At 60.4% G+C, this 22,955-nt stretch overlaps 1 protein-coding gene across 3 annotated transcripts; it reads right to left on the bottom strand.

Annotated features, from left to right (window-relative positions):
• Positions 1-3,099: 3,099 nt before the first annotated feature.
• Positions 3,100-22,199, bottom strand: ABCF1 (ATP binding cassette subfamily F member 1). Of its 3 annotated transcripts, none has more exons than XM_075016638.1 (28): positions 22,088-22,199; positions 21,179-21,225; positions 20,254-20,340; positions 19,971-20,106; positions 18,620-18,657; positions 18,270-18,368; positions 17,825-17,896; positions 17,275-17,355; positions 16,577-16,666; positions 15,964-16,035; positions 15,618-15,716; positions 15,036-15,131; positions 14,634-14,756; positions 12,555-12,655; positions 12,340-12,425; positions 11,875-12,014; positions 11,511-11,659; positions 10,742-10,825; positions 10,190-10,314; positions 9,561-9,673; positions 8,781-8,952; positions 7,943-8,017; positions 6,067-6,137; positions 5,636-5,668; positions 5,297-5,465; positions 5,101-5,165; positions 4,263-4,335; positions 3,100-3,590 (listed from the first exon to the last, which is right to left on the bottom strand). In XM_075016638.1, the coding sequence occupies exons 1-28, from the start codon at positions 22,182-22,184 to the stop codon at positions 3,424-3,426; spliced, it is 2,760 nt and encodes a 919-aa protein (XP_074872739.1). In that variant the 5' UTR covers positions 22,185-22,199; the 3' UTR covers positions 3,100-3,423. The 3 variants fall into 3 exon arrangements, with proteins under 3 accessions (XP_074872739.1, XP_074872740.1, XP_074872741.1); XM_075016639.1 differs by having other exon boundaries at positions 17,275-17,352; XM_075016640.1 differs by lacking the exon at positions 17,825-17,896.
• Positions 22,200-22,955: the final 756 nt, after the last annotated feature.

The following is a 22,955-nucleotide window of genomic DNA, read 5'->3' as shown; positions in this document are numbered from 1 at the left end:
TGGGGAAGGGGCCGTCTCCTGCAGGTGCCTGGTTTTCAGCCAGACTCCCAGTTAAAAAAGGGGCCGAACCAGTGGGCTGTGTGAATTTTCTGGCGCGGTGCGGAATGAATTTTATGCGCCCCAAGGCATGTGAGGATGGGCACCAGTAGAAACAGGCTGTGGGTGCTGTGTGGCACCTGTTTCTCTGATCAGCCCTCCACGCGTGCAGAGTACAGGGGTCAATGGATACCCAAGATGTGCCAGATCCTCACCCTGCTCTTCCAGGGCTGCCCCCTACCTTTGCTTGGCAGGTACACGGGCTCCCAGGCCTGGCCCGGGGCAGGGAGTGAGAGGAAGGAGCACGGAGCCAGTTTTCATTTACCACCGAGGTGGTAACCCCGTTGCTACCGCAGGAGCTGCTGGGCACTGCCGCAATAGAAAGGGGCCCTGCTATGAGCTCGCTCTCCGGTCATTTTGCCGCTAATGCAGCAGGAGCCTGGGCGGGTGCTCCCAGGGCTAGAATCCCTCACTCCAGCCTATGCTGGGGGCTCGCCACAAGCAGAGCTGGTGCTTGACAAGCTCTTGGGTTGCTCCTAACTCTGCCAAGCGTCGGCCGTTTGGCCTGAAACAGCTCCCCGGGGCTGGCTGCCTCAGGTTGAGTAGTGAGGTGAATCCGAGCCCTTTCTGCGGAAGTCCCTTACTGAACTCCAGCTGACCCATTCCAGTGACGCTGGGGAAACCGGAGCCTCGTTAGGGATGGGAATAACTTGAAGTCTTGTGGCACCTTATAGACAGAGTTTGGAGCATCAGCTTCTGTGGGCAATGACCTGCTTCGTCAGATGCATGAGTGGGGGGGTGGTTTCAGAGGGGTATTTAAAGAGTGGGGTCCCAGAGCTGACCACATCTATTCAGCAAGGTGGAAATGGCCCAGTATCAACAGCACTTATCGAAAGAGGAAAAAAGTCAGCTCAGACAGGGGGATGTGAGACATTGTCAGAGTGTAATGGGGAGTTAACAACACCCTGGGCAGAGAAACTGCCTTTGTAAGCTGTGAGCCGCTCCCAGTCTCTGTAATTTGCAAATAAATTGCAGCTCAGAGATTTCTCTCTCCATTTCGTCTTTGGTTTGGGACTGTCACCTTTAAATCTGCTGCTGAGTGGCCAGGGAGCTTGAAGTGTCCCCCCACAGCCTTCTGTACATGACCATTCCTGCTGTCTGATTTATGTCCATTTACTTGTACGTAGAGAATGGATGGGGAGCCTGGGGCTGATGTCCTTCGTAGCTGTCCCTGGAGAAAACTCAGGCTTGTTGAACCTCATTGGAGATGCCCGAAGCGCTCCAGAGCCTGTGCGCGCAAGCTCCAGGATAGAGCCAGGCTTCCTCAAGTCCTGTACGGGGCTCAGGCCTGCAGAGGGAGCACAGCCACTATCTCTGCTCATGGGGTTGGGGAGGAGGTACCTGCCTCATGGGCCCTCTTCCCTACCCAACCCATCAGCTGGGTCTAATGCAGGATTTCCCACTCTGTGGGTCACACATTCCAACAGGGTCTGGGCTGGCTCCACTGTGGTTGTTAAGCCATTCACACTCCTGAAGTGGTTCTCAACAGCTGTCAGGCAGCTCAGCCAATCTTCCCCTGAGAACCATTTCAGCTGCAGGGCAGAGACAGGGCACCCAGAGACTGGTGGGGAGCGAGGGCAGAGCTGATCGGCTTCCAGCCTCTGCACTAGCTGTGGAGGGGAGAAGTGTTGGGGTCTCCCTTGGCCCAGGTTCTTGAGGCTGGTGCTGCCAGCAGAGCTCTGCCCCGGGTGGGGGTGGGAGTCCCCCTTGTCCTTGCCAGAGCTCTGTGCCCCACTGACTTCCAGCCACAGGGGTCCCTTGGCCTCCCCTGTGATTGGGGGGTTTAAGCCAAGGGAAGCAGTTTGGAGATGTCTTTTCCCCCACCACAGCTCTGCTTGAACTAGAGTACCTGGAGTGTTATTTTAATAATCTCCCCTTTTGTTATAAACATGAAGGGCAAAATTACAGCTCTGCCTCCCTGCCCCCCCTGTTTTTGAATTGCCTTTGGTCACCCAGTCTCCCTGGTTGGGAACTGCTGGGAGCCTCAGCCCATCCGTCAACCAGCTGCAGAACCCCCCAGTCTACAGCAAGGGTGAGAACCTACTACTGCAGGTTTTTAGTTTGCTGAGGGGAAGGCTGGTATGTGCCCCTGTCCTGCCTTGACTGGGCCAAGAATCTGCAGTGTAAGCCTCCTCCCTGGGGAGGGGGTATGCATGTTGCTGCTTCCTTCTAGAGGCCAGGGCAAAGGCTGCTTGACTCACTAGTGCACCTGGCAGTTCCTCCCATAGCTGCAGCAATAACTTTGAGTTGCAACAGCTGGCAGCCTCCCATTCTGGTTCCCCACAGCACTGCATGTTCACTCTGAAACCTACTGCTAAGCAAGCATGCTAGAGCCAGCCTACTGCACCCACCATGCAAGTTGCCAATACCCTTGTTAAAGGGGACTGCAGAGGCCTGTAACAGACAGGACCCGCCCACCCCCCCCAAAAGGCAGGGAGCATTAACTCTGAAACCTACTGATGACAAAACTGGGATGGGGTCAATGGATCCAACTGCAAGATCAAATCCAGACTGTGCTAAAGGAGAGCGGCTGAAAATATATATACACATGCCTCTCCCCCCCCCACTGGAGACAGGGGCTTGGTAATAGCAGGATGCCCTGGGCAGGGCCTGCAGAGCTGAGGCTCTGGCAGAGAGAGGGCAGGAGCCAGGGGTCAGCTGATTCATGGCAGTGGGGCCCAAGCAGGGATAGGTGCATGGCCAGGAGTAGAGAGAGCTCCTGGGGAAAACATTCACAGCTCTGCCTCCAAAACCAAGCCCAGTAAAACGCAGTCGTCATTGGTGCCAGCTAAGGTTTCCTACCAGGAAGTGCCCACATGGTACAGTGAAATGGGGGGGGGGAGTCAGCTGACCCAGAGACCATGGAGCATTTCCCCAGCTAGGGCACAAGATGGGTCCATTCTGCATGGCACGAGCTGGGCGGGCACAGTCCAGAGGCCCCTCCCCACATTAAGGGAGGTGGTCCCCCCTCCCCCCATCACAGCCACCACCAGCCACTTTTGTTCTCCCTCTTTTTATTGAAACTCGTCGAAGGGAAGCAGAACAAGGCTCAAACCATTCACAGAGCAGCTGGGGGTGGGGGAGGGGTGAGAAGAGTCCAGCAATGGGGCACAGACCCCTCCCCGCCTGCACCAGACCACACCATTCCAATACAAACACCCTCCCCCTATAAATAACCCCTCCCCAGAAAGGAAGCAGGCAGAGGGGGAAACCCCACCTCACTGCAGGTCTAGCCCCGCCCCCTCTGCTCTCCAGGAGTCCTGCTGCAGAAGGGTGAATGGAGAGTCCACGGGGAGGGCGGAGCACGGGGAGGCCCCGCCCACTGGCTCACTCGCGGGGCCGGCTGATGATGACCTCGCCCAGGGCCTCCAGCACCTCCCGCTTGTAGTCGTCGAAGTCGCCGTCGATCTGGTTGACGCTCTGCTCCTCCACCACCCACAGCTGGCAGTTGGTCTCCGTGATCAGCCGGGCATCGTGGCTGACGATGAGGACAGCTGCGGAGGGGCAGGTTCGGTGAGCAGCGGGAGCCACCACGGCCAGGAGCAGGGATGGGATACCGTCACATCGGGCACCGCCCCCCCCCCCCCCCACTGGCTGGGGATGGTCTCGCCCAGGGGAAATGCATGCTGGGTAATTTGCGACACCCAGCGAAGGAAGTGGGATTCATCTCTACCATAACCCATCTGCTCCCCTCGGAAGGGACCAATGGACCCAGCAACCGGAAATTCCCTCCCCCTACCACCACCAGACAAATGGGCTTACCCAACCCACAAGTCGCACTCCAATGGGCCATTCCGGTCTGGAATTCTCCTCTCCCCCTCCCCGGACCAATGGGCCCTTCCAGCTTTGTATTCCCCCACCTTCCCCAGACCAAAACCAACAGATGCATCTGTCCTGAAATTCCCCCCCTCCTCCACCAGTGGGCCATTCCAGTCTGGAATGCACCCCCCTCCCCCGCCCATGCCAATGGGCCCTTCCTTCCTGGAACCGTCCCCCCCATCCCCAACACCAATGGGCTGTTCCCTGCCTGGAATTCCCAACAGGACCTTCCGGCCCAGAATTCCTTACCCCCCCCCCAAAACACCAATGGGACATTCCAACCAAACCCCCCTGCCCAAATCAATGGGCCCACCCAGCCTGGTCCAAGCACCTGTGGGTGCACTCACCCCCTTTGTACTCATTGATGGCGTCAGCCAGGGCGTCGATGGACTCGATATCCAGGTTATTGGTAGGTTCGTCCTGAGGAAGGGACCAAGATGGCGAAGGGAGAGAACCCAGGAGTCCGGGCTCCCTCCCTGCCTCTAACCACAGGACTGCACTTCCCTCCCCACTCACAGGGGAAACCCAGGTGTCCGGGCTCCCTCCCCCACTCTAACCACGGGACTGCGCTCCCAGAGAGAACCCAGGCGTCCGGGCTCCCTCCCCCACCTCTAACCACGGGACTGCGCTCCCAGAGAGAACCCAGGCATCCGGGCTCCCTCCCCCCCCTCTAGCCACAGGACTGCGCTCCCAGAGAGAACCCAGGCGTCCGGGCTCCCTCCCCCCACTCTAACCACGGGACTGCGCTCCCAGAGAGAACCCAGGCGTCCAGGCTCCCTCCCCCGCCCTCTAGCCACGGGACTGCGCTCCCAGAGAGAACCCAGGCGTCCGGGCTCCCTCCCCTCCCTCTAACCACGGGACTGCGCTCCCAGAGAGAACCCAGGCGTCCGGGCTCCCTCCCCCGCCCTCTAACCACGGGACTGCGCTCCCAGAGAGAACCCAGGCGTCCGGGCTCCCTCCCCCCCTCTAACCACGGGACTGCGCTCCCAGAGAGAACCCAGGCATCCGGGCTCCCTCCCCCACCTCTAACCACGGGACTGCGCTCCCAGAGAGAACCCAGGCGTCCGGGCTCCCCCCCCACCCCCCCAACCACGGGACTGCGCTCCCCTCCCTGATCCCAGAGAGAACCCAGGCGTCCAGGGTCCCAGCCCCACGCCCCCGCTCCTGTCCTACCGCCCCACTCACCAAGATGAGGACATCGGGCTCCCTGCAGGCCAGCTCGGCAAACACCACACGAGCCTTCTGACCCCCTGGAGGGAAGGCAGAGAGGGGACGGAGTGAGACAGGGGAACCCCACTGCCCGGCCCGAGGGCTGAACCCTTCCCAGCTCCCCTCCCCCGCCCATGCCCCGCCCCCTTCCTGGAAGCCCCTCCCCCAGTACCCGAGAGCTTGCAGATCTGGATGGTGTGGGCGTGGCTCTCGAGGCCGAACCGCCCCAGGCACTTGCGGGCGTCCTGGTAGGGCAGGTTGAAGTTGCGCTGCAAGTACTCGGTCGCCGTCTCCTGCATGTTCAGCTGGTCGGCGTACTGCTGGTTAAAGAAGCCGATTTTCTGCCGGGAGAGAGGGGCGGAGTCAACACCCGAAGCCCTGCCCCCTTATCCCCTGGTCCCCCTCTCCGCGCCCCAGCCCTGGAGTGCCCCACATCCCAACACACAGCTCCATCATCCCAGCCTGGGCTCGCACCACCCACCCTTAGCCTGTGGGCCCCATCGTTACTTACTAGGCGATGGTTTTTCCTCATCTCCCCCCGGGTCTGAAAAGAAGAGAAAAAGGGGTTTGTGGTCACTCCTTCCCTCCAGCATGCTAACCATGGGCAGCGACCCTGCACCGAGATGCAGCCACCTCTGGGGCGGGGCGGCTGGGGAAGAGCCAAACAGCCGCTTACGACAGGGAGGGAGGTAGGGAAGACACGTGGCTGCAGAACAGAATCGGACGAATCCGGGATGCGCGTCAGAGGGGGCGGTTCCAGGCAGCGTTCCTTGGTCATCCTGTCTGGCCGAGGTTCGGGTCCTGCCCCGCTGATATGCGGGACACCCACAGCTGGCAGCATGTCTAGTGCTGGTGCACGTCGGCGCAAGCAATAAAATTTATTCTGCCCTGGGGGTGGGGAAAAGATTAGGACGAGCCCTGGTTCTGGGAGGGGCTCCTTACCGGTGTCAGCTTTCCCGTCAGCAGCAGCAACAGCGTACTCTTCCCCACGCCGTTGGGCCCCACGATGCAGACTGAGGGGGGGGAAAGAGAGCAGCCGTGAGTCAGGCCGGGACAACAGGCGTGGGTGCTGGGACTGATTTGTCAGCCTGGCTCTCCCCCTCGGCTGCAGGGCATCACTTGGCGTGGGACAGCCCAGGGGCGTCCGAGCTCTTCTCAGCGGGGCTCACACGGCAGCGTTTTTATACGTCCCATGGAGCTGAACACAAAATAGCCCCAAATCCCCTGCCGCGCCCTCTAGCCACCCCCCTTGTCCCCCACAGCCAGGCACCCTACGCCCAACCCCGGTGACTCGCGCCAGCCTCTTGAGGATGCTACAGGGGTCGCTTCGGTCATGTTCGTTCTCTCGGGGTTGCTACAATCCCGCCCGGGCTGGTTTGCTGTTAGAGAGACGCCTGGGGAACGCACGGTGTGGTTTGTTATTGTAGGGTCTCCTGGGGGTGCTACGCAAGCTGCTCTATCGTCGTAAGTTGTCAAAAATGAATGAATGCCTGGAAAGGGTTAAACCCAGCGAGAGGGGGACCTCTGGGGGACAAGCAGCCGGGTGAGCCAATGGGAAGAAAGAGGGGCACTTTTTATTTATTTATTTATTTATTTATTTACTGAACCAATTACTTGCCGAGGGATCATTACGTCTGGCCAGAGGGCGGGGAGAGAGACAAATGTTTAAACCTGAGCGGAGCTTAAGGAATTTAGGAAATATCCGGGAATCAGGAGATCCGGGCATAAAGACACGTAAGTACAAAGGAACGTTTAGTCGGACGCGGTCAGGTTAATATTTCGGAGCATGAGCTTCCGTGGGCAAAGACCCGCTGGGTCTTCGATTTTTGGAGCATCAGCTTTCGTGGGCGGTTAGTCTATCAGGTGCCCCAGGACCTCTCGTTTTTGACCAAGTTACTGTTTATTCTGGGTTCGGTGGGGGACTTCTCAGGGCTCATGTTCCTCCCTGTGCGCTGAAACTTCTAAACTGAATCCCGGGGAGGTAACACCCTGTGCGTTTCGCTCTCCTTTTTTCACGTCTAGCAAGCGAGTACGCTTCAGTGCTTTCGGCGTCTACTGCATCTTTTGCTAATAATCCACCTTTTTCATTTAAAGGCAACGATTTGATTCCTGAGTCCCAGAAAAGGGGCTGTGTATACCCCTGCCTAAGCCTGGAAGGTTAAGCGATCAGATTGCTGCTTAATTGTTTCCAAGCTCTCCCCTAAGGAACAATAAGAACTTGGGGTTACCCCCCAAGGAGACACCCCCATGTGTGTTCCTGGGTTCTCTCACTTGAGGGGGTAGCAGTTACCCCGGGATCAGGGAATCTGTGACCTGGGAGGCTGTTAAGCCAAAGCCCTCAGGGTGTCAGAGTGGGGATCAGCCTTGACAAAGAGCCCCCTGGTGATCTTACAGGACTGCGTGAGCTGGTCTCCCAGGCATTCCAGTCCGTTATTGTAGGTCCTACGAGGCTGCACAAGCTGGATGATTATTTTATGGTCTTTCGAGGCTGTTCAGAGGTGGTTTGTTATTATAGGGTCCCCTAAGGGTGGTGAGGTGACTAGACGAGCGGATCGGCCGGCTAGGAATGGGCTCCTTCCTGGGGCCAAACGGTTCGAGTCACTGATGATGGAGCCGTGTGGGGGTGGGTTTGTTATTGTAGGGTCTCTCGGCACACAGCCGGTTCATCCTTAGGGCGCCGGGGTGGGGCGGGAGCAGAGGCATGACCCCTCTGGAAGGGTAGGGTTGCTGAGGCTGCAGGCGGAGGGAGATGGGAGGCCGTGAGCAGGCCGGCTTGTTGTGATAGGGTCTCTCAAACAAACACCAGCTGGTCACTTACTTCTAGACTCCATGTCAATCCCAAAATCCAGATTCTTGAAGAGCAGCTGCTGTCCCTCGTAGCCAAACACGACACCTGCGGAGAAGGGACGGGGTAAGGGGCACAGCACCGCAGTATCTCCCCACAGGGACCTGCCCCAGAGAGAAACCCTCAGCTTCCCCAGGGGGTGGTAAGAGAGCACCCAGCCAGCTCTGGGCTGCAGCCACCTCTGGGGAACAGTGGCACTGCACAGAGATTGCTCACTTGGCACTGAAATGCAGCCACCTCTGGGGTGGTGCAGCTGGGGGCGGGGGTGGGAACAGCCCTCAGCAACGCCGCACAGGCATTGCTTTCACAGTGGTGAAATGCTGCCGCAGCTGGGGGGGCAGAAGGGAGGGAGGGAACAGCCCTCAGCAAAACCACACAGGCCTCTCTCTCATGGCGCTGAAATGCAGCCACCTCTGGGGTGGGGCACATGGGGGGCAGGGTGGAACAGCCCTGAGCAATGCCACACAGGCACTGCTTTTGTGGTGGTGAAATGCAGCCACCTCTGGGGTGAGGCGGCCGGCAGGGAGGAACAGCCCTCAGCAACGCCACGCAGGCGTCGCTCTCGTCATGCCGGAATGCAGCCACCTCTGGGGTGGAGCGGCTGGTGAACAGCCCTCTCGAGCAATGTCACCCACCAATCTGGGGCAGGAAAGCAAGGGAAATCCACCAGCCAGCTGGGGAGCCTGGGTGGGAGATGTCCAGGAGGCAGAAAGGACGGCTGAGTTCATTCTGCCATAGCACCCCCACAGCCTCTCGCTGGGGCACAGGCCGGGCTGCAGCGGGAGCGGGTCTCTGCTGAGCGTGGCCGTACCGTGCAGGCCTAGGATCGGAGGGCTGAGCGACGGCGGGTTGGGAAAGGTGAATTTCACCGTGTACTCCCGGGGCCTCTTCAACAGCTCAGGGGCCTCGTTGGCCTCCTCGTCCTGGTTCTTCTTGCGGCACTTCTGCTGCTTGCGGGTGAGTGCCTCCTTGGTTTGCTTCTCCTGTGGAGCGAGCGGCGGAGCGATGGGCCCATCTAGCCTGGCGTCTGGGCTGCCTCCGCAGAGCCCAGTCATATAGGCCTGGTACGCAACCTCCTCCCTCGCCCCACGGCAAACCCACACACTCCTCTGCTGCGGTCTCCCACCTCCTCGTCCCTCACCCCACAGCAACCCAGCTCCCCAGCCCGCGCCCACCAGCTTGATACGCCTGAATTCCACAACGCACCTCGGGGGGGCAGGAGTCCCATGGCAAGAAAGGGAGGGTTCCCATGTGACAGCCAGCTGGGGGCTCAGCAGCCACCCCTCAGCCTGAGGGCTGCCCGTTAACCCAGTGTGATGCTGGATAAGACACGCTTAATTCAGGGCCATCCTGCAGCAGGGAGTTCCGCAGCTTAACGCTGTGCGGCAAATTCAAGGCAGGAGAATACTCGATCGAAACCTAGAAGGGAAAGGCCTCGCACGCTAGTCTCAGCCTGCAAACTATACAGTACTGGAAGCTGGAATCATACAATACGTCTGAGCCCACAACACGGACTGAACTCACAATCCCTTCTTCCCACGGCCCTCGGCTGTGAAACCTCTCCGCCCCGGGGCCGGAGCGCCGGACTCACCGCCTGTTTAGTCGACTTCCCGCCGGCCTTGAGGTCTTTGAGTTTCTTCTCCTGTTTCTCGTACTGTTTGAGCAGCTCCTTCTGCTTCTGCTGGTACATCTTCTTGAAGGTCACTGTGGCACAGAGAGGGGAGAGCAAGGCCTAGTGGTTAGAGCGGGGGGGGTGGGGGGCTGGGAGCCAGGACTCCTGGGTTCTACCCCCAGGAGAGTGTCAGGGGCTGCCCAGCTGGCTCAAACCTGGGCCCCAGGGCTCCCAGTGCAGCCACTGTGACTCCCAGCAGGCCCGGGGAGGACGCTGACCATCCAGGCTGGTCAAAAATTGCCCTCCACAACTGATTTTCGGGGGGAGAAACCGGCATTTTTGGCCAATGGAAAGTGGGGGGAGGGTGTTTCTGACTTGGTCTCCACAGCAGCTCATGGGAGCTGTAGTCCAGGCCCCTCTGGTTCCCCTTCTCTGCTCTTGGCTGAGCTCCCTGCCTAGACTACATCTCCCATGATGCACCTCAACTACAACTCCCAGGATGCACCCTTAACGCACAAACCTTCCTACCCCGGAGAGAGACCCAGGGGCAAACCAGCCGCCAGGTGACCCACCTGCCTCTGCGAATGCCCCTCCCAGCCCAAACTCACTGTAGTTGCCCCGGTAGTAGTAGAGCTTCTGCCCGTCCAGGTGGACGATGTCGGTGCAGACGTCGTCCAGGAAGCCCTGGTCGTGGGAGACGATGAGGAGGGTTTTCTTCCAGGTCTGCAGGTAGCTGGGGGGCGAGCGAAGGACAGACGGACAGACACTATCAGACAGAGAGGGGACAGAGCCGAAGTACCCAACACGCAATCCCCGGGAGCGGTGGGGCGGGAATAGGGCCGGTCTCCTCTGACCCCCACACCGAGCCCCATGCGCCCCCTGCCAGCCCCACTGAGCCGGGAGGATCCTTCCCAGCCCTCCCCTCTTGCTGAGAGCCCTGTCCCCTCGGGGAACCCCCCCAAGAGGCCAGACCCCTCCCCTTCTTCCAACCCCCCTAATTTCTGTCTGCTTTCCCGGCCTCCCCGACCCCTCACTCCACAAGGGGGAGGAGCGGAATTCCCCCCATTCCCAACTGCGCAGGATTCTTGGGTCCCCCCTCGAGAGGGGGGTCAGCTGCTGAGCCCCCTCGGGGAAGGGTCTCTCCAGGGCTGGGCACCCACTTGTTCAGCCAGATGACCGCGTTGAGATCCAGGTGGTTGGTGGGTTCGTCCAGCATGAGCAGGGTAGGCTCCATGAACAAGGCCCTGGGGGAGACGGGGAGGGGTGAGCAGCACCCCCCAGAGGCGCCCCGCGGGACGGCAAAGGGGACGCCTGCATCTGGGAGGCAGGGAACAGGCCACCTGCCCAAAGCAGGACCAACCCCAACTAAATCATCCCAGCCAGGGCCTGGCCAGGCCGGGACTTAAACACCTCCAGGGATGGAGATTCCACCACCTCTCTAGGCAACACATCCCAGCGCTTCACCACCCACCTGGGGAAAGAGTTTTCCTAATATCCAACCGACACCTCCCCCTCTGTAACTTCAGCCCATTGCTCCTTGTTCTGCCGTCCGCCACCACTGAGAACAGCCTCTCTCCAGAGCTCCCTGCAGGAAGCTGCGTTCAAATCCCCCCTCGCTCTTCCCTTCTGCGAACTAAACAAGCCCGAATCCCTCAGCCCCCTCCTGGTAGGCCAGGGGCTCCCCTAGATATTTCGGGTGCTCTGCACTGGACTCTCTCCAACACACCCACGTCCCTGCTATACTGGAGAGCCCAGAACACTCCACGCGAGGCCTCGCCAGCTCCCAGTTGGGTGTAATGAGCAGACAGGTCTCAGCCCGGTGCCCAGCTGCCCCGCTGTACATGTGACCCAGAAGCCCCGGCCGACCCACGCCAGGCAGGGAACACGGGACCACAGGCGCAGGAAGCCCCGCCTCCCACCCCGCCCCACCTGGCCAGAGACACCCTCATGCGCCAGCCGCCTGAGAACTTCTTGGTCTGCCGGTTCTGCATCTCGGGGTTGAAGCCCAGACCGGCCAGGATGCGCCGGGCTTTGGCTTCCGCTGCCGCCGCCCCCGTGGCCCGCAGCTCCTCATACACCTGCAGGGGCGGGGATGGGGGGGTTCAGTGGGGAGCTGTTTCCTCCCTCTGGTTCCCACCCCGCCCCCTTCCAAGCCCCTCGTCTCCCTCCGTGGCTCTTCCTGGCGCCCTCTCTGTGCCTCCACAGCCATCCCTTGATCCTGCCCCATGGCAGCTCCACCCCTGCCCCCGAGCAGATCCAGTGGTACAATTCCCGCCCCCCTCACCCCACACACCTTTTCCAGCTGCTCTGACGCACTGTCGTCTCCCTTCTCCAGCAACGCCTGCAGCCGCTTCTCCTCCTCCAACAGCTTCAGCCGCTTGGTGTCGGCCTTGAGCACCGCCTGGACGGCGGGCGTCTCGTCCGCCACCACCTCTGGAGAGGGGAGGAGTCCCCGAGTTCTCTGGTCAAACCATCAGCCCCCACTACCTCCCACCCAGCGCCGGGAGAGCCCAGGAGTCCTGGCTCCCAGCCCCTGCTCTAACCACCAGCCCCCGCTGCCCCCCCAGCGCCGGGGAGAGAACCCAGGAGTCCTGGCTCCCAGCCCCTGCTTTAACCACCAGCCCCCACTGCCTCCCAGCGCTGGGAGAACCCAGGAGTCCTGGCTTCCAGCCCCTGCTCTAACCACTACACCCTACTCCCCTCCCAGAGCTGGGGATAGATCCCAGGAGTCCTGGCTCCCAGCCCTGCCCCCCCGTACCTTGCTCACAGAGCAGCACGTCGATGTTGGGGGGGATGCTCAGGGCCCGGTTTGCGATGTGCTTCAACAAGGTGGTTTTGCCCTTCCTGCAGCGGGGAAGGACAGGGCGGGTTGAGCGGAGAGGCAGGAAACACGGCACCCCCGAGTGGCGCACAGGGCTCAACCCTGACTGCGGCGGGCGAGCGTGGGGGTGGAGAATTCAGCCAGGCGCTTACCCGTTGGGTCCCACCAGGCCGTACCGGCGCCCGGCCACAATGTACAGGTCCGCGTTGACGAAGAGCTCCTTGCCATGGGCTGAGATGCTGAACTTCTCCAGCTGCAAATCAGCGTTGGGGGGGGGGCGGAGAAAGAGAGAGAGATGGGGACAAGATGGTACGTCTTATTAAGTTTGCAGATGATACCAAGCTGGGAGGGATTGCAACTACCTTGGAGAATAGAGTCATAATTCAGAACGATCTAGATAAATTGGAGAAATGGGCTGAAATAAACAGAATGAAGTTTAATAAACATAAATGTCAGGTGCTGCACTTAGGAAGGAATAATCTGTTTCACACATACAGAATGGAAAAAGACTGTCTAGGAACGACTACAGCACAAAGGGATCTAGGAGTTCTAGTAGATCACAAGTTAAATATGAGTCAACAGCGTGATGCTGTTGCAAAAAAAGCAAACATGATTCTGGGATGCATTAACAGGTGTGTTGTGGACAAGACACGAGAAGTCATTCTCCCGCTCTACTCTGAGCTGGTTAGGCCTCAACTGGAGTATTGTGTCCAGTTCTGGGCACCGCAGATCAGGAAGGATGTGGAGAAATTGGAGAGGGTCCAGAGGAGAGAAACAAGAACGATCAAAGGTCTAGAGAACATGACCTATGAAGGAAGACTGAAAGAACTGGGCTTGTTTAGCTTGGAAAAGAGAAGATTGAGAGTCGATATGGTAGCAGTTTTCAGATATCTAAAAGGGTGTCATAAGGAGAAGGGAGAAAACTTGTTCTTCTTGGCCTCTGAGGATGGAACAAGAGGCAATGGGCTTAAACTGCAGCAAGGGAGGTTTAGGTTGGACATTAGGAAAAAGTTCCTAACTGTCAGGGTGGTCAAACAGTGGAATAAATTGCCTGGGGAGGTTGTGGAATCTCCACCTCTGGAGATATTTAAGACCAGGTTAGACAGATGTCTGTCAGGGATGGTGTAGATAGTGGTCGGTCCTGCCATCGGGGCAGGGGACTGGACTCGACGGCCTCTCGAGGCCCCTTCCGGTCCTAGTGTTCTATGATTCTATGATCCCTCTCCCCCGCTGCTAGATGTGTGTTCCCCCACCCCGACCCAACCCCTGCCATCCCGCGCTACCACCCTCTCCCCACGCCCCCGCACCCTCCAGGGTTGCCAGTTACGGTCGGACGGATTTCCAGAAGTTTCAACCGCAAGACAATCTTCAAATCAATCTTTAGCTCCCGGGCACTCCAGAAGAACCCTGGAGAGTTGGCAACCCTATTCTAAGGGCCTCTTGGTACGACCCACTTCCTCATTGTGCAACCGACTCATCCCCCGTTCCGCCTCCCGTAGGACAGCTGTGCAAGCCACGCTGCGTCCTTGCCAGGGTACGCAACCAATGGCGCCTGCCACCCCATGGGTCCAGCTGCTCCCCTTTCTATCCCAAACAGTCCCCCCTATATGCCCCCGACCCACACCACTGCCCCTCTTGCGAAATGAGGGAACCCAGCCTCCCACCCAGCTCCTGCAGAATGGTACAACCCAGCCCCCTCTATCCCATGGTGTACACCCCCATCAGGTGGTGCAACCCACCCCAATCCCCCTCTTGTGAAATGGTTCAACCCAGTCTCCCACTCAGATCCTGCTGCGTGGTACAAGCCAACCCCCCCGCTCCCCCCCATACCACACCCCATCACATGGTACGTCCCACACCAATCCCCCTGTTGTGAAATGGTTCAACCCAGTCTCCCACCCAGCTCCTGTACAACCCAGCCTGCTCTACCTGTGATGGATGGATGGGGCTGGGTTTAACCCCTTCCATGCTGCTGCTGGTCCTACCCAGTGGGAAATACCAGTTCCCCCACCCTGCGGGGGGTGGGGAAGAAGAATTCGGAGAAGGGGTGGAAGAACATACCATTAACACCTGGCACACTACCGGGGAAGAGAGGGCACCACAGTGGGAAACACCAACTGCTGACAAAATATGGGGGTAGGGAGGGGGAATGGGATAGTCCAAATCAACTCGGGGGCGGGGGGGGGACGACACAGGATGGTCCAAATCGACTTGGGGGGGGGGCACAGTACCTTGATATCAGAGGCATTCTCCAGCATGGCCTGCCGCGAGGACATCTCCGCCTGCGACACCGAGAAGTCGTTCTCCGCCGCGTTGGCCGCCTTCAGCGTTGCCACCTGGCGCTCGAATTCCAGCTGCAGGACAGCTCGAGGTGACTCCCTGCCGGTACCCAGCCGCGAGGCCAACTAGGCAGGTACCTCTCAGGCCAGGACAAGGCCCCATTTCCCACCCAGAGCCTGGGACAGAACCCGCCCCCCCAGCCATCAACCAGCTTCAGGAGCAACTGGACAACCGCAAAGGATTCTGGGAGCATGAGCAGGAGAGTGGAGGTGGCTAGAAGCCATCCGGGAGCTGCCTTCCTGGGGGCGGGGCCTGTTTGGCAGAAGCCCCGCCCCTTCCCACCCTGAGCTCACCTGCTTCTTGAGCTTTTTTCTCTCCTTCTTGCTGAGGTGCGCATAGGGGTCATTCTCCTTCTTCTCCCCGTCGTCGTCCTCATCCTCTTCCGACGGCTGCGTTGGCCACAGGAGGCTGGTTATCGAAACGGCCTTCTCCCACCTCCGCTCTAACCACTAGACCTCACTGCCCTCCTCAAGCCAGGGAGAAGGCCCAGGAGTCCCGCCTCCCAACTCCCCTACCCCCAATCTAACCACTAGACCTCACTGCCTTCCTCGAGTCGGGGAGAGGGCCCAGGACTCCCAGCTCCTCACCCCATAGCCTCCTCCCCTTCTGATATGCCTCAGCCCTGCTTCCGCGGGGACCCCCTTTCGGGACGGTGGGCGGGGGGGAGAGGAGAGAGAGGCCGGGTGGAGCTTGGCTCCATGGCTGATTCACACAGCAGCTCTCTACTGAGGTTGCCCAGGCAGGAGACGAAGCCCCCTAGGATGCTTGGAAACGAGCTGAGAAGCCCACAGTTCGCTGGGCTAGCTCAGAGGTGAGACGAATGAGGACCAGATAGGGCAAACCCAACCCCTGCCGGGAGCAGGCCGGGATCTTACAGGCTCACTGCCTCGCTTGGGCTTCTCTTTGCCCTTTTCTGGCTCCTCCTCGTCTTCTTCCAGCTCCTCCTCCTCCGACTCCAGCGCGGCAAATTTGTTCTGCGGCAGAACAGAGGCCAGATCAGCCGCCCACACTGAGGTTCTCCCGGCGCCAAAATGCAGCCACTTCTAGGGTGGGGGGCGGCTGGGTACAAGCCACACAGCCGTCTCACGCAGCACAGCGCCCCCTAGTGCCAGCCCTGCCCGTGAGGGGAGAGTATCCCTGACTTGAGCCTCCAACCCTGCTCCCACAGCACAGCGCCCCCCCCAGTGGCCATGGCTTGTAGGGACGCGCACAAGCCCTTACCTGGGTTGGTTGAGGCTTTTTCCCTTTCATTTTCTTCTGGTCTGGACCAGACTCGGCCTGTGTATTTGCAGCCTGGAAGGAAAAAGACGAAAGCGCATGAAGGCGTTCGGAGACTCGGCTGACGGGGTATCCCGCCTCCTCCCTGGAACCCCAGATCGCCCCAGGACCCCACCCAGCCTCATCTCATCCAGAGAGAGAACCACAAGGCCCCTTCTCCCGAGAAAGCCATTGGAAACGCACCCTGCAGAATGCGCCGCTTGGGCCGTTCTGCCTGAGAGGGAGAGAGAACCTAGGAGTCCTGGCTCCCAGCCTCTGCTGTGCTAACCACTAGGCCCCACTCCCCTCCAGGAACTGTTGCTGCAGCCCAGAAATGGTCCTGCTTTAACCCACAAGCCACCGCTGCCCCCAGGACCAGGGGCCCCGCTCCCCTCCCAGCCCCCTGCTCCAACCCACTTGAGGCCACTGCTCCCCGAGCTAGGGAGAGCACCCAGGAGTCCCTCCTGCCCTAACCACTAGACACCACTGCCCTGCGGGAGCTGCGGGTGCAACCCAGAAGCCCCGATTCCCAGCCCCCTCCAGCTCTAGCCACTAGACCCACCCACCCAACACTCACCTTGCTGGCTTTGCCTTTGGGTTCTTCTTCCTCGTCACTCTCCTCCTCTCCCTCGCTCTGGGCCAGAACAGCAAAGCCTGATCCTCCGCCCTGGGAAGCGTGGGCAAAGCCAGAGCTCTCAGAGACGGCGCGGTCGGACTGAGCGAGGAGCCTCGGCTGCTAGCGCCAGACACACACCAGCCAGCAAAGCGCCCTGGAGTGCAGTGCTGGGGCAGCGCAGTGAGCACTGGCTGGGCACTGGAGCCAGCACTGGCTGGGAGGGGACAGTGCCCCCTAGCGCAGTGCTGGGGCACCGCAGTGAGCACTGGCTGGGCACTGGAGCCAGCACTGGCTGGAAGGGGACGGCGCCCCCTAGTACAGCACTGGGACACTGCAATGAGCACTGGCAGGGAGGGGATGGTGCCCCCTTGTGCATCACTGGGGCACTGGAGCCAACACTGGCTGGGAGGGGACAGTGCCCCCTAGCGCAGCACCGAGCACTGGCTGGAAGGGGACAGCGCCCCCCAGTGCAGCACTGGAGCACTGCAGTGAGCACTGGCTGCAAGGGGATGGCGCCCCCTAGCGCACCATTGCAGCACTGAAGCCAGCACCGCTGTGAGGGGACAGCGCCCCTTACTGAGCCCACACCCTGCTCCCGGCAGCACAGTGCCCCCTAGTGCAGCACTGGGGCACTGGCTTCCTCCTGCCCGTCTCCGCACCTGCTGCCTTCCTTTGTTCTTCTCGTTTTTCCGGCTCTTCCTCTTTTTGCCCTGTTCCTCCTCCTCCTCCTCCTCCTCCTGCTGGAAGCACAGAGCACACCCTGTCCTGGTGAGACGCGGCATCTCTGGCCCGGCCTGGCCCAGCCCGGCCTCCCCGCCCTCCTGTCCCCAGTTCGACCACTGCCCATGCCCCTGGCTGGCTCAGCTAGCCCCCACACTCTGCTTTAATCCAAGGAACCAGCCCCCTCCTCCCAGAACTGGGAGAGAACCCAGGAGTCCTGGCTCCCAGGACCCCTGCTCTAAGCACCCAGGCCCCAGTCCCTTCCCAGAGCTGCGGAGAAAACCCAGGAGTCCTGGCTCCCAGCCCCCTGCTCTAACCACCAGACTCTGCCCCTTTCTCCCAGAGCCAGGGATATGACCAGCAGGCCTAGTTTCCAGTTTTGTTGCTCTAATCCCTAGGCCACACTCCCCTCCCACAGCCAGGGCCAGTACTAGCAGCCTGGCTCAAACCAAGGGGCCCACCCCCCACGGGGCTCATTAGGGGACTGGCCTGTTTTCCTTTTGGCTTATCCTCCTTTGGCAACTTCCTCCCTGGCTGTTTCTCTTGGCCATCAGGTGGGGCCTGCGGGTGGTGCCCAGTCAGCTCAACTTGGCCCTGGAAGTTACTTCACTCCCATCCCCAGGGCAGGAGCATCCTCCAGCCCCTCATTCCCCGAGCTCCCACCAGGATGGGTATGGAAACACATCCAGCCCGGGGAGATCCCAGACCCTCATGGGGGACAGGGTTGAGCCCCCACTTCTGCATCCCCAACAGGTCTTCAAACACGGACATTCCCTCTTCCAGCCTCCCCGTTCGAACCCATGAGCCCCACTCCCCTCCCAGAAACAGGGAGAGAACCCAGGAGTCCAGGCTCCTCGACTCCCACTGCTCTCCCGCCCTAGAAGTCGGCCCCACACAACTCCGTCCCTGCTGCATTTGGTCTAGGCAAGCCAACCTTGTTGCTCTTGTTCTTGGGTTTGTCAGGTCTCGGCGTCTCCTCCTCCTCCTCTTCCTCGCTCTGCTCCTGGCTCAGGGAGGCAAACACATTCCCTCCCTGGTGGGGGAGGCAAAGCCGAGGTGGTTTGTGAAGGGCGGGCCTTCCCCTGTTCCTCACCAAAGCACCCGACCCTCTGTCCCACCGGGAGATGCCCCATGAGGTCCCATCTCCACCAAAGGTGGAGAATCTGTTCCTTACAGCCTCATCTTCAGCACATTCTTAGGGTTCTCTCCAGCCACACCCCCTTGTGTAGACCCATGTTTAGAGAACCCTCCCTGAACCCTACAGCTTCCAGCCTCGAGTCTCACCTTCTTTTTTTTGCCGCCTTTGATGACGGGAACAGCCGCTGGAAAAGAAGCAGGAGAAAGATTTCAGGGATCGATGAAAGGGAAACACAACCGCTTCGCTTATGGGGAGCAGGTACCATAGAGATCTTGGTCTTCCAGAGGCTAGAGAGATCCAAGATGAGGACACGGGGTGTGGGAGAGACCGTTTCCTGGTGGGTTGCCCGTGGGACTGGGATGTCCCTCCACAGGGTGGGAGCGATGGGGTGGAGGCTGAGGACCATGAAGAATGGAGGTCTTGCTTCCTAACCCATTTGCCCAGCCTGGCCCTCAGAGGGACCAACCCTTGGGGGAAAGTCATAGAACCATAGAACAATAAAGCTGGAAAAGACCTAAAAAAACCATCAAGTCCAGCCCCCTGCCCTAGGCAGGACCAAACCCATCAGATCAGCCCCGCCAGGGCTTTGTCAAGGCGAGACTTAAACACCTCCAGGAATGGAGACTCCAGCACTTCCCTGGGTGGACCATTCCAATGCTTCACCACCCTCCTAGTGAAAAAGTTTTTCCTCATGTTTAACCTGGACCTTCCCAACCGCAACTTGAGACCATTGCTCCGTGTTCTGCTGTCCATGACCACTGTGAACAGTCTCTCTCCAGCCTCTTTGCAGCCTCCCTTCAGTAATTTGAAGGCTGTTATCAAGTCCCCCCTCAAGTTTCTCTTCTGCAGACTCAACAAACCCAATTCCCTCAACTTTTCTTCATCGGTCATATGCTCCAGCCCCCTAATTATTTTGATCATCCTCTGCTGGCCCCTTTCCGGTGCGTCCACATCTTTCCTATAATTGGGGTCCAGAACTGGACACAATCCTCGAGATGCGACCTTACCAAAGCCAAATAAAGAGGAACGATCACTTCTCTAGATCATCTGGCAACACTGCTCTTGATGCAACCTCATATGCCCTTAGCCTTCTTGGCTACACCGGCACACTGTTGACTCGCGTCCAGTTTCTCGTCCACTACAACTCCCAGGTCCTTTTCTGCAGAACTACGAGTGAGGTCTCGGGGACCTGGCTGGCAGGATGACATCATCCTCCATACCCCAGAGCTGACGCCACCGCTGCGCTCTGACTGCTCTCTACGCCAGACGGCACCCACCATGTGCACCCCAGAGAGCTCTCCATCCTGCAAGGTGCCCAAACCGTGGAGAGGGGAGCTCCTGTCATCTATCCAGCTGAGTTTCTCGGGGCTGTGGAAAACCCAGGAGTCCTGAGCTGCCCCAAACAGCTGGTCCACGCTCCCCCCGACCAGAACCGGGAATGGAACCCAGGCGTCCTAGCTTCCCCCGCTTCACCCCACTCCCTCCTGCCCGCCTCACCATCTTCTTCATCATCGCTGTGCTGTGCCGACAGCTTCTTCAGCCTCTCGATCAGCTGGTGTTCCTCCTCATCCTCCTCTGCCTCCTTCTTCTTCTTGTCTTTCCTCTTGTCCCGCTTCTTCTTCTGCTGTTGGGACTGTGGGGAATTGGGGGGGTCAGACCTCCCACGCGCTCAGCCTGCGAGAACCTCGGGAGGGACCCTGACCAGGCAGAGCTGCATATTTAATGTAGATCCTCCACTAACGCCCAGCAGCCCGCTGGAGGGATTCACTTCTCTGCTCACCTGCTGCAACTGCTGCTGCTGCTCCTCCTTCAGGATGGCCTGCTGCTCGCTGACTTGTTTCTCCTCCACAGCCAACTCCTCAAAGAACTGGGGAGGGCAGAAGAGACAGGTCAAACCTGCCCCACCTGTGGGAAACAGCTGTGTGCTAGGGGCAATCCAGCCACCCTTCCTCGTGTGTCCCACAGCAGACAGCAGCGAGTTGCACATACTCGTTCTTGTGTTTAGTACACCTAAATTACAGCTGAGATCAGGGCCCCGTCGGGCCGGGCGCTGCACAAACACACAGCGAGAGACAGTCCCCGCCCCGGCTGAGATCAGGGCCCTGTCGGGCCGGGCGCTGGGCAGACACACAGCGAGAGACAGTCCCTGCCCCGGCTGAGATCAGGGCCCTGTCGGGCCGGGTGCTGCACAGACACACAGCGAGAGACAGTCCCTGCCCCAGCTGAGATCAGCGCCCTGTCGGGCCGGGCGCTGCACAGACACACAGCAAGAGACAGTCCCTGCCCCGGCTGAGATCAGGGCCCCGTCGGGCCAGGCGCTGCACAGACACACAGCGAGAGACAGTCCCTGCCCTGGCTGAGATCAGGGCCCTGTCGGGCCGGGCACTGCACAGACACAGCGAGAGACAGTCCCTGCCCTGGCTGAGATCAGGGCCCCGTCGGGCCGGGCGCTGCACAGACACACAGCGAGAGACAGTCCCTGCCCCGGCTGAGATCAGGGCCCCGTCGGGCCGGGCGCTGCACAGACACACAGCGTGACATGACACAAGAGCACAAAACAGCAAAGTGATTTAACCCACATTGCACAGCAGCGGCAGAGGCGGGTTTAGAACTGCCTGAGCTCCAGCCCAACCTCTGACCTCCTGGGCTCTGCCCCAGAGCTCACTCCTTCCCCCAGGATGGCCGGACTCAGCCCTGCTCCTTACCGACTTCTTGGTCCTTTTGTCCTTCTTGCCTTTCTTCACCACTTTGTCTGAAACGAGAAGTTCGGAGAGATGAACCCAGCAGGGGTGAGAGAACCCCGGCATCCTGGCTCCCCGCTCGCACTGGAGCCCACCCCCCGCCCCACTGCCCAGGTCCTGCAGGGGCAGGTCTCCTACATGGGTGGGTAGCTGCCTCTTACCCCACTAATCCAGATCTGCCCTCGCTGAGCCTGGCTCAGCCAGCTGCTTCCTACCTCTGAGACTGGCGTGTCCCGGCGTCCCACCTGCATCAGATTCATCCTCTCCTGCGGTCCAGCCTGAACCGCAGCTCCCCCCACATAACCCAGCTCGGGTCCCAGCCCAGCTCCCGCCTCCTCCCCCACTACCCCTTCCCTCCAAAGCCTCTTCCCCCACAGCCCTCCCTCTGCTGCAGCCAGCTTAGGGCTAGGCCCCTGCTCGGTCCCCATCTCTTGTGCTGCTCCAGCCCACTCTGACCCCACACTTGGCCTGCTCCTACTTAACTCCCCCAACTCTGCCCCCTACCCGCCGGGTCCCCCCCACCCCCCCAACTCTGCCCCCCCCACCGGGTCCCTCCTGCCCTGCCCCGCCCCCAACTCTGCCCCCCCACCCACCAGCTCCCCCCACCCCGCCCCCAACTCTGCCCCCCCACCGGGTCCCTCCTGCCCTGCCCTGCCCCGCCCCCAACTCTGCCCCCCCCCACCCACCAGCTTCCCCCACCCCGCCCCCAACTCTGCCCCCCACCGGGTCCCTCCTGCCCTGCCCCCCCCCCCACCAGGTCCCCCCCGCCCTGCCCCGCCCCCAACTCTACCCCCCCACCCACCAGGTCCCTCCCGCCCCGCCCCCAACTCCGCCCCCCCCCGCCGGGTCCCTCCCGTCCCATCCCCCGCTCACCTGCGGCCTCCCCGCGCGGCTCCTCCCCATCCCCCACCCACTCCTCCCGCGGCGGCGGCGGCAGCGGCTTCCCCCCCTTCGGCATGGCCACGCACATGCACCCCGGCCAGCTGCGGACCCAGACCACCACTGCGCCTGCGCGGCGTCGGGGGGAAGACCAGCGAGCGCCGAAAACGCCCCGCCCAGAGCGGCTTCCTCAGCATAGAGTGCGGGAGGCTAGAAAAGCCCAGGTGGGTGGGGGGAGTGTGCTAGTCCTCCAAGCGTGGGGGCTGGTGATTGGGGGCGGGGCATGACCCTTCTCCAAGCCTAGACCGGGCTGGGGGCGCCCCCACCTGCCCCACCCCCAGGCAGGGGGCGGCTCACAGGGCAGGTGGGGCCTGAGGCCCCCCCCACAGCTGTTGCACTGAAGCAGATGCCCACCCCCCAGGACTCCTGGGTTGTATCCCTGGTTCTGGAAGGGGGAGTGGGGGGTAGTGGTTAGAGCAAAGGGATCTGGGACCCTTAGGGGTTGGGGGGCTGAGAGCACTTTTCCCTCTGGGGATTTTTCCCAATCCCTGGGTGGAATAAATTTTGTACTGTGCACGGAGGCCGGGATGGATGTGCACCACCCACTGAAACACACCCTGCAGTCCCCTGTCCCTGAGCTGTCTCAGCCGGGGTAGCTCAGTTCAGCACCTGGATGGCAAGGATGCAGCGGGTCTTTGCCCACGAAAGCTGATGCTCCAAAATATCTGTTAGTCTATAAGGCGTCCCAGGACTTCTTGTTGTTCTCAAGGATAATCCTTGTCTTCCTGCTTTCTCCTGAGCATCAATGGGATGATTCAACTCCCCCCCACTTTCAAAATGGTTCAACCCCATCCTAGCACAC

The sequence above is a fragment of the Carettochelys insculpta genome, chromosome 22 (assembly GCF_033958435.1).
Source record: "Carettochelys insculpta isolate YL-2023 chromosome 22, ASM3395843v1, whole genome shotgun sequence".
NCBI lineage: Eukaryota > Metazoa > Chordata > Testudines > Carettochelyidae > Carettochelys > Carettochelys insculpta.
The sequence above is the reverse complement of the archived record's forward strand: the minus strand, read 5'-3'. Positions and strand labels throughout refer to the sequence as shown.

Bases quoted from the DNA above. Each gene is read 5' to 3' on its own strand.
- ABCF1 (XM_075016638.1), bottom strand. From the start codon at position 22,184: ATGTGCGTGGCCATGCCGAAGGGGGGGAAGCCGCTGCCGCCGCCGCCG. The intron at 9,674-10,189 runs GTGAGTTTGGGC...TCTGTGCCACAG, and splicing joins CTACTACCGGGGCAACTACA to TGACCTTCAAGAAGATGTAC. The intron at 6,138-7,942 runs GTAAGTGACCAG...CCCCCCCCTCAG, and splicing joins GATTGACATGGAGTCTAGAA to TCTGCATCGTGGGGCCCAAC.